At 36.7% G+C, this 10,676-nt stretch overlaps 1 protein-coding gene across 1 annotated transcript; it reads left to right on the forward strand.

The window, feature by feature from the left end:
• The first annotated feature begins 261 nt into the window (after positions 1 to 261).
• On the forward strand, positions 262 to 9,010 carry LOC124153759 (venom serine carboxypeptidase-like). Its single transcript, XM_046527111.1, has 6 exons — positions 262 to 623; positions 2,889 to 3,075; positions 5,779 to 5,925; positions 6,026 to 6,100; positions 7,056 to 7,225; positions 8,037 to 9,010. Exons 1-6 carry the CDS (start codon positions 306 to 308, stop codon positions 8,562 to 8,564), a joined length of 1,425 nt encoding a protein of 474 aa, XP_046383067.1. The 5' UTR covers positions 262 to 305; the 3' UTR covers positions 8,565 to 9,010.
• The last annotated feature ends 1,666 nt before the right edge of the window (positions 9,011 to 10,676 follow it).

Genomic DNA, 10,676 nt, shown 5'->3' on the forward strand with positions numbered 1-10,676 from the left:
CTGTACCATTTCAAGAACCTAATCAGTGACTTGTCGATTACATAATGCACTATCTTTGTACAAACGGTCTTATTTTAGCAGCGCTATCAAGATAGCTGTCCTGATTATCGGATTCAAACCGAAGTGATAAATACGATCTTAACATCTTCTACAATAGAGAACAAAATGAACGAAAAAAACCTTTGTGGGACATCCCGATATCCCTGCATATTGAGCAATTCTTCCTTCGATAGAGGATACATAAGTCTCAACTCGAGGCAGATCAATCCACTGTTCGATCATCCGTGAGTGAGGAACGGGTGATCATGAAGGGAACTTTCATCATTCTCGCGGCACTTTGCCTTGCAGCGGTCTCCGGTGGTTTGATCAAGAAGAAAAAGAGCGATCTTTGGCTCCAGACGCTTCCAAAATGGGAGCCTCTCCCGGTGGTGGGAGATGTCGGCGAAAGACTGATCCTGACGCCCCTGATCCAACAGGGAAAAATTGACGAGGCAAGGGCAATGGCGGAAGTCAAGGATCTGTCGGACGATCCCGAGGTGCAGGCGATCAAGTCTTACTCAGGCTACTTCACAGTCAATGAGACGTACAATTCCAACCTGTTCTTCTGGTTCTTCCCAGCAATGGTGAGTGAATTCATCCTTTTCTCCTCCTTATTCATTCACCATACTCGCCCAATTTTGAAGATAATTCAGTCTCTTAAAAAAAATTATAATCTGTGAAAGTAAGCATGTTCAAATTAAATGTTAAATGAAATAAGGGTGAAAATGTGAGCTCCGTGCGGTCCATTCACGCTTCTGAGCTATTTAGTTCGTGGTACAGTCGGTTTATCGCAATTTTAATGATACATCGAGTGGGTGGCGTTAGTCCAAGCTTTGCCCACTCCTGGACACCACGACACCCTTTCGTACCATTATTTCCACTTGAGTTATGTATATCTGATGTTAAACGGAGAGATAGTGTGGAATAAACTCTGCACATATTCTCAAACGAGACGATTATCAATGAAACACGCCAACTGTTTTGTAACTTACACAAGATGACTTCAGTGTTTTTAGGGAACCACTATCTGTAGACAAACCATGGCATTATTCTGGAAAATGCAAAAGTTTGGGAACTGAAGATCACTTCGGAGGAGTGGGAGGAGGTCTGCACCCAGATCCACGGTTTACTTGCCCTTTCTCTTTATTACAAACCTAAATCTGCCTCTGAACTCCCACATCATTTCCTCTACGAGTTCAACCAGACAGCTTTTTGTGATAAAAAAGGGATAAAAATTAATGCTTATTTTTTTAAATATCGAAGGTGCTAAAGTTATTTCTAAATGTAAACATGAGAACTCCAACTCTGGGAAGACGTAAATATTAATGAGTTAGACTTCGAAATTTCCCGTCAAACTTGTGCATACCTAGTAAATCTGCATAGCATAGATGAACGAAAATATTTTTTTTTTAAACTTGCTATTGACTCATGATAGTTGCATAGGATACTTTATGACTACTTTTGGGTGTTAAGACCTGGATCTACAAGTATTATGTCTGAATTGCAAAATACGTGAAGCAATTGGTACTCGTATTATGCAAAACAGAAGAAGAACCTTCCTTGGGCAAGTTGAAATTTCGAGATAAATGATATGGCTCTCTTGCATTTCATTAGTTCCGCATGTAAGCGTTTGACATGGTACAGACAGCGAGCCAATACTCATTACCAAATTTGGAAAGTGCACATGAAATACATAGCATATAACGAGAAAATACGTATACGTGTGACAATATTTTCACTACTGCCAGCATTAAGCTGCCATGTCGCTTTCGCCAAGGCCATTTTCAAATCACATGATTCGGGAATGCTTTGAGGCAACAGGCGTCATATGGCACCATAGAAAACATGCAATAACATATCCCCATTAACGCTTTCCATTGTTTGTTGGTTTCCCCATCAACAATGCGTGCAGCAACTAGGATTTATTTGCAGGAGTTGACCTGCGGCTGAGATAATTGGCGTTTACGGGAAGGACGAGTTAAAATGTTAGTGCGAAGGTACACGAGAACGCGAAATGAATTTTGCACATGGGGAAAAAATCGATACGGGAAAAACCTTGGTCACGTGACGAATCTGATAGGTCTGGGAAGCTGATTAAGACGATAGCATTGGTTTTCATGCTGATCATTTCAGGCGTTCGTTATCATATCGTTAGTTTCGATAAAAATTTCATTAAACTCAGAAATAAAAGATAATTACAGGATTTAAATAACATATATTTGCAAGCACATTTCCACTATGCATTATTACGGGAAATGAAAACTTTTCTGTTTCTATTTCCTATAACATTACTTAAGTTGGGTTTTCAATGTCGGTCTCGGCTTTGTGTTTCTTCATGCGGGCTATTGATTAAATTTACTCTGAGATCGGGAATGGTGGAGGGAAACTCAGGGTCGTCAAAAACCCTGCTCTTTACAAAAGGCTCCCAAGGGACTATGACTTTTAACTCCATCCGACCGACAAAATGAAATACTTGAAGAGTCTACCACAAAGTTCTCACGCAGGGATCAGACAATTCCCGAAAAATATATACCACCGCTGGTATTTGAGCCCATGTCCAAAGAGATCTTGGCCAGCAGTCAGGCTAATAGTATCACTCAAACGTGATCTTCACGAGTATCTAAATAGTGGTTATTATAAGATATAGATTCGAATTCTAGCCCATTCGTACATTTATTTCATGGAATAATCCAATATTGTTACCAGTTAGAAAGTTTTGCTGTCAATTTTCAACTAAAATGAAATACGAAGAAGACAATTTAGACAGTATTTTAGTTAATTTTTAGTAGACATGTATAAGTTGATCGCAATAGATAATTCATCCCCCATGAATCCCATTATCATTTCAGAACAATCCTGAGGAAGCCCCACTGCTCCTTTGGCTTCAAGGTGGACCTGGTGTGTCGTCCCTATTCGCGCTTTTCACAGAGAATGGTCCTTATTTCATCAACCCCGATAACAAGACCCTTTCTCTCAACCCTTATTCGTGGACCACGAATCACTCTGTCATCTTCTTTGATCAGCCGGTGGGCACAGGTAAATTGCTCACTCTGACAGCTCCAGAGAAAATGTCTAGTTAACCATCTTTAAGATACGACGGATAATATGATAAACGACTCTAAAATTTATAAAGACAGCAAAATATGAAGCTTAAGATTGGTGTTTTCCTAACAGTAACCGTTCTAACCTAATCACCGTGCCCCATATGTACTAGACTGCTGGTCATTTTCACTTCATTTGAGTTATTTCTTAACAGCCAACCTTAGATGCAAGGAATAGGTGTTTGGTATGATTGTTTGGTATTGTTGTTTGGTATCAAGATCAATTCTGCTTTTGTTTTTTTAAATTTTGTATTTAGAGGTTCACCACTCTGTTGAAAAATGGCAAACTACGATTTTTCATAAGATGGATGGCATAATATTACGCTCGTAACACGCAATTTGGTAAAAACTTAAATTCTTAAAAATAATTATAAATGTTTCCAATAGTATTAAAATTAAACTCATGAGAAAAATTAATTTTAGAATTTCGACATAATCTCAGTTTTTATATTACCGTAAAATATCTTAATCGTAAATTTTAGTGGAAAATTAGCGGAAATATATACATATTATCAATTTAAATCACTTTAAAATAAGCATTGGTCTATTAGGAGACTGAATCAATAAGGATCAGTGCTACCGGTGTTCAAATAATTCAAAACAATTAACATTCAATCAAATTATTATAAAATTAGAGAATCTGCAAAACAATTAGCATTTTTAGGACACCTTGATATTAAAGTTGCTAATGCTAGTGCATTAGGTAAAACATTGATATTATTCCCTGGAATAACATTTACGTAGGAATTCATGATAAAAAAAAATACGGAATTTTTCCCGTAACTTTTGACTGCTGAATGGCAAGTTTCAGTCACTTGATTATTTTATCATGTAGAAATCAGAGGCAATTTCATTTGAAAGCCCGAAAGAAAGAATTGTAGATAAATTTTACACAATATTCAATGATATAGATTTATTCACTTGTAATCACAAGATAACGTCGTGGCAATATCATCAAAACTAAAGCCGATGGCAGCAGTAAAAATTTCGTAGTTCCAATTTCACCTTCATGTCAGGTTGAAAACATAGAAAATAGATCTTATATCAACTACGTATATTATTGGGCAAAATATTTTGTAGCAATTATTTCATGCTAATTTCATTTTTTCCCTTAGATGTAGATAAGAGTACATGGGGCTGAACATGAAGGGATCATTTTTAGCACAATATAATTAACTTGCTAGGTATGAATGATAAACTCCCGTGAAAAATGTGCGTAGGTGTAAATATTTTCTTATTTAACCTTAGCGTGTATGTATTTCGTGTTTTTGAGATCTTTCCAATAAGCTCCATATGATGTACATTATTTCCAAATAATAGTGTGGAAGATATCTAACTGGAATTATTAGAGAAATCATAAAATAACTGAAACAGCTTTTTGTAATTCTCCTTATTACCTCGTAATTGTGATAAATGTATGAAATATAGCAATCATCGAAAAAAAGAAATGTCGAGTCCAATAAACAGAAAACATTCTGTTGCATCTTAAAATGAAAGCCTAAGATCGGCCTGAAGGGCTTAAGAACCTGATCAACGATTATGCCTCGAGGCTAGTTCGTGGAGACTGCTCTAACATGATGTGCAAAGTGTAATTGGTTTCCGGCTAGATAGTTTACATTCAAAACTGGTTTTATTGACCGAAAATGAGTTTTGGGTGTATCGGCTTAGCAGGATAAAAGATGAAGTGTATCGACCAATATAAATTAATGAAAATTTGAGGAAAGTAATGCGGTCATATTTTTAAATACGAGGTAAGAGGAAATTACACTATAGGGATAATTTTCAACGGTCCGAAGATCACGTCTGCCTAATTTTATATGATTAAAAGGAAATCAAAATAGGAAGTGCCTTTTTATACCATGTTACATTTGGAATAATATAACTGTCTCTCAAAAAATTACTTGATTATTTTTCCTTATGTTACTACTTATTATACTTCGTTCACCGTTTTTTCCATATTATGCACAAAAATGCATCAGTTAAGTAAATTAAGAACGAAAATTTTAAAATAGCTTGACTCAACCTACATCACTATAACTAATAGCTTCATCCTCGAAGGGAAGTCAGATATAAGAACCGTACATCACTGCAAATTTGTTTCGATTAATAAGAGACAAGTAGCTCTCAACACCAACACGTTAAAATCAATAAAGAATCATACCGTCCAAACCATTTCACGATCATCCTCCGCAGTAGCGCAACTTAGCTCATTTAATTTTGGACGAATTTACAATAATCTTTCAGAGAAAATTTGAGGCTGACTGAAAATTAAGGTGATGTTATCAAGAGGAATGTCATGGCTATGCGTGAATATCTATTGCATGAAAAACTCTTTAGCATATAAAATTATTGTTTCAATCACTTAACTATGAATTGTTTCTTTGCAATTTATATTGGAGAACCACATGGATATCAATATAAAAACAATTTATAACGAATTATACTTTTGAACACTTAGAGAAGAAATTCATAAAAAATATTACTTAAGAATAACAGAGTATACGATTTCTGTTCATGTAATAATTTAAACCAATTCATGTATGGATGTATTTTATTTTGTTATTTATAACTCAAAGAAAATTGTGTTTTTTGGTTCAATAAAGGGTTATAATCATCATCTCCCTCCTTCTTGAAATAGGTTTCAGTTTCACTGACTCAGACGACGGCTATGCAACGGAGCAAGGACAGGTTGGGCAGAACATGCATACAGCTCTTGTCCAGTTCTTCACAATGTTTCCAGAATTCAATTCCAACCCATTTTACGTGACCGGCGAGTCATATGCTGGTAAATTTAAAACTTTAGAGGCCAATCATTGATGATCAGTATCTATTTATTCAATTTTCATTTCCTGTCTCGGTAATTTTCACGTCTCTTTATCTTACAGGTAAATACATTCCGGCTGTTGGTTATGCTATTTACAAAAATAACCCAAACTCCGACATCAAGATTAACCTTCAAGGTAAATATACATACATCTTGAATTGTATTATTAATAACTAATGCAGTAATGCAGCAGTTTTTTTTGATCAATTTCTTTAATTATATCCTCTGACTAGTTCATTCAACAGATTAACTGTTGAAATTAACATTTTTTAATAATTTGAGTAAATACGAATACCACAACTTTGATCCAAAGATTAATATTAGTAGTAAAATAATTAATATATAAAATGCCGACTGCGGAAATGATGTAGAGAGAAGGGTACGGATTAAGACGCGTTCAAGACAGGACCCGACTAATGAGGGTCCTCTTAGGGCTACCTGGACCCGTCCGCCATGAATAATGTTGCCAGCCAGATCAACGCATCGCGGAAACTCATACATGTATGGCTCTCGGATTATTTACAACGTTCATTTTGTGTCAGTTTAACACTGTAAAGTGTACCCTTGTTTACCTAAATTACATATATATTCTTCAATTAAGACACTTCGAAACGTTCCTCGACGAGGTAAATAACATAAAAAAACCGGAGCTGGGCAGAATCACAGTATACAAAAAAAGATAAAAAACACTCACAGTACTGAATTTTCGGTGGCGCATTACCACCTTCCTCAGAGTTAGTGGTTATTTTATGTACATAATTTAAGAAATATATTACCTACCGCCAATTATAATTGAATATAAAGGCACCAGAATTGATTTTTCGGTTGGCAAGGCGAATCATCATGGGGAAGGAGACTTTATAACCTATTTCTATTGGATTTAGTAATTACATAAAATTTAAAATTTCATTCCAGACAATTAGCAGTTCCACCCAATCTCATACGTTTAATATTTAGTTTAGAATCATAATCATCGCTTATTAGTAGCAGCTATTTACACAAAAGATGAGGCACCAAACGCTGAATTATTTGATCTTCCCTCTATGTTAGGTAATGATGATAACATCTTCTTCTTCTTCTTACTCAAATAGGATTAGCTATTGGAAATGGCATGACGGATCCCGAGTCAATGATTCCTGAATATGCTTCTCTTATATACGAGGTGGGCCTCATAGATGACAATGGAAGAGGAGTGATTCAAAACTACCAAGACCTTTGTGTTCAAGCCATTAGGAGTGGAAATTGGATGAACGCCTTTGAGGTGAGCTATAATGACATGTATAAGCGAGGTATCAACCCCAGTGACATTTCTTCTCATTAGCTATCGATTTTCGGTAACATGAAAATATTCCTAAGAATAAAATCAATTTTGTCTGTATTAAAATCCTTAAAAATGACAATAAGCGCGAATATATTTATCTATACGGGCGGGAAATCACAAAATATTTGGCCTTAAACATATTTCTTCCGAGAAAACAAGGCTTTTGCTTCGCATTTTCCCACAAAATATTTTTCAAACTATTTTGTCATATTTCATGCACCATTTTATTATTCTCGGTATGCTCTATTCCGTCGTTTTTATTCGTATTCAAAGTAATTTTCTAAATATTTACGCATATGTACTTTTGTGAAATTGATCACCCTTCTACTGTAATAACTCTCAGTACAACTATTATTAACGATAAGAAATGAAGCCGCTCAGATACATTAACCAATAAAATACCACAATACAATGCTTGTGGAATTTTCTAATTCAATCTGCCGTAAATATAACGATAATTAGTATTTATGAAGTTTCAGGCACGTCTTAAAAGCGACAGCTATTCACAAAAAAGCGTAAATATCCGGAATCTCAAACGGTTTGTGTATTAAGGTTATTGGTCTAGAAGGCATGTCTTTTTTGCATCGCGAATAATTAAAAAAAGCCTTTTAATAATTTCTCCAACCACATGAATGAAAAATCTCCGACAAAATCGCTGAATCGTAAAATTTCATTCTCGCCACTCTGCCACAAAATGTTCACAAACACATAATATTAACAATTTTTTAATTTGGTATGCATCTGATTTCAGTATTGGAGTACAATCCTCGGTAACTTCATGGAACTCAGTGGATACTCTTTCATCTACAACATTTACTACGTAGACGACCCTGCGACGGGCGGCAGCGTACCCGACTTCGTCCAGAGCGAGAGGACGAGGAAAGCCATGCACGTTGGAGACACGATGTACTCATACGTCGGCACCGTTTACAGCAAACTGGAACCGGATATCATGAAGTCAGTAAGGCCTTGGGTCGAGGAGCTCCTGAATTCCGGTCTCAGGATAATGTTTTACAACGGAAACTTCGACGTGAGCGTCGGGTACCCTCTCTCGAGGGGAATGTTCAAGAAACTCCAATTCGATGGAGCTGACGAATATAGGATAGCTAAGCGAGAGATGTGGCGCGTTGGAGGGGAACTGGCCGGTTATTACAAGAAAGGTGGGACCTTCATGGAGGTTATGGTCAGGAACGCGGGGCACATGGTGCCAACGGACCAGCCAGTTTGGGCTCTGGACCTCATAACCCGTTTCTCAAGGAACTTAGACCTATCAAGCTGAGAGCAAAAAAGGAAATATGGCATAAAATTTTGCATGGACCAAGAACGAATTCCATGTTCCAATGATCTCAGAATAAGTGTTGCTGGCTGTGATTATAAAGACGATCGGGGATGTGTCCGTTTGATCATAATCATCGGCCTTGAATCAGTGGCGAATCTAAAGGAATCTAAGAAAGTATTCTCGCCTATAGGCCATTTTAAAAAATTCCGTATGATTTATAAGACTTATGTGAAATAATAACCGTATAATTCCAATTGCATGTCATTATACCTTTTCAAGGTTATTCAAGTTTGTATCACTGTTTCCTGTATATATGCCTAAATGTATCAGGATATATTTATTTTCCGCCCCGTATCGCCAACCTTTGGGACATTCACAGAGACCAGGAAGCGTTGAAGAGATTGTTATTCAGTACTAAATATATCAGTGTTCATAAATATAATGCATGTAGACTATTGATTATTCAAATACCTACATATTTGAGCTTCATTTTTAATATGATATATTTTATCTATACGAATATGATGTAATTTTAATATATGGGTGACGGAAAGAGGAATTTAATAGCGTTCTAGAATTGCCTAGAATTTGCTAATATTTATGGAAGCGCTAACTACTCCTAGTCACTTAGTGGTGCCACATTTGAAATCACATGCTATTCTGTCCCTCCCACAAACTTCACCTCCCTTATCTATAAATTAAGTTTGTTTCGTGTCAGCCTGTCTTCATTTTGACAGTCACACCTTAAGGTCAAGTGCTAAAGGGATGGAGTTTGGTCCATTCGACGTAGAATCTTTACACGGATATTTTAGACTTGGTCCCACCTCTGTAGCTTGACCTAGCGTAAATTTTCTAGCAAAAAACTTAAAGAAATGGACCAAAAAAGCCAGCCCACTAAACGGGAGAAAGCCACAATTTATTCCTGTCTCCCCACTGCAGTGGTTATCCCTTGTAACGCCGTCATATTTGTGTTTATTTACTTGATGTTATTGATAAAATTGTTGCTATATTTGTGTTTATTTACTTGATGTTATTGATAAAATTGTTGCTACGAGGAGGTTGTTAGTAGTGGTTGTTGACTGTAAGTAAAGGAGAGATTGTGTGGCGTTAAAAAGATATATGAAATAAAAGAGCGATATTAGCAAAGGTGGCGTTACAGACATTTAATTGGTGGCTTAACGGTGGGATACGACGTAACTGGTGTTTCGGCGACTCGGTATTAGAAGTCTCCTGAAGAAAAAACCGGAACGGTGGAAGGAGATATACTTCGGCTGCAGAGAAGGAAAACCGGAACGGTGGAAGGAGATATACTTCGGCTGCAGGGAAGGAAAAACCGGAACGGTGGAAGGAGATATTCTTCGGCTGCAGGGATTTTAAAAAAATATAAAAAAAGAAGAGTCAAGACTGAAGTAACCACGCAGAATTTCAGAGGTAAGTGCCTGGGTTGGCAGCTTGTTTTATCTCAGTGACGAAAAAAAAAAATTTTTTTCGGGCGTAGTGCTAGTCAGATCTTGAAATATTACGATGAGCTATTTAGCTCGATATTTAAAGAAAGATTTGTTGTTGTTGGCGGAAGAGTTGGGAGAAACAGTTCCCGAAGATGCAAAGATTTTTTCGATAAAAAAATTGATAACTAATAGCTGCAATTATGAAGAAGAATTCTGTAAAGAATGGCTTCAATTTCGAGAAAGATTGCGCAAAGAAGAAATTGAAGAGCGGGAACGGTTACGAAAAGAAGAAATTGAAGAGCGGGAACGGTTACGAAAAGAAGAAATTGAAGAGCGGGAACGGTTACGAAAAGAAGAAATTGAAGAGCGGGAACGGTTACGAAAAGAAGAAATTGAAGAAAGAAGACGAAGGGAGGAGACGCAGTTTGAGTTAGAAAGGCTAAAAATTCAAAATAATGGACTACGCGATGGTGTGTCAGATCAAAACATGCCAGTTAGACCAAAGTTTAAATTATCAGATGTCATGCCATGCTTTGACTCCAAGGAAAATGACATTAGTCTGTATTTGGTCACTTTCGAAAGGCAGGCAAAAAGGGCGCAAGTTCCCGTAGAGGACTGGGTTGTGCATCTCATAGGGCTTATGCCGCGTGACATTGCGGAATTA

Source organism: Ischnura elegans, chromosome 2 (assembly GCF_921293095.1).
Source record: "Ischnura elegans chromosome 2, ioIscEleg1.1, whole genome shotgun sequence".
Taxonomy (NCBI): Eukaryota; Metazoa; Arthropoda; class Insecta; order Odonata; family Coenagrionidae; genus Ischnura; species Ischnura elegans.

What these genes read in the sequence shown, in the direction of transcription:
- LOC124153759 (XM_046527111.1), top strand. Translation starts at nt 306, where the DNA reads ATGAAGGGAACTTTCATCATTCTCGCGGCACTTTGCCTTGCAGCGGTC. An exon ending in TCTGGTTCTTCCCAGCAATG is followed by an intron (nt 624 to 2,888) that starts GTGAGTGAATTC and finishes TTATCATTTCAG; the next exon opens with AACAATCCTGAGGAAGCCCC. An exon ending in CATCAAGATTAACCTTCAAG is followed by an intron (nt 6,101 to 7,055) that starts GTAAATATACAT and finishes TTACTCAAATAG; the next exon opens with GATTAGCTATTGGAAATGGC.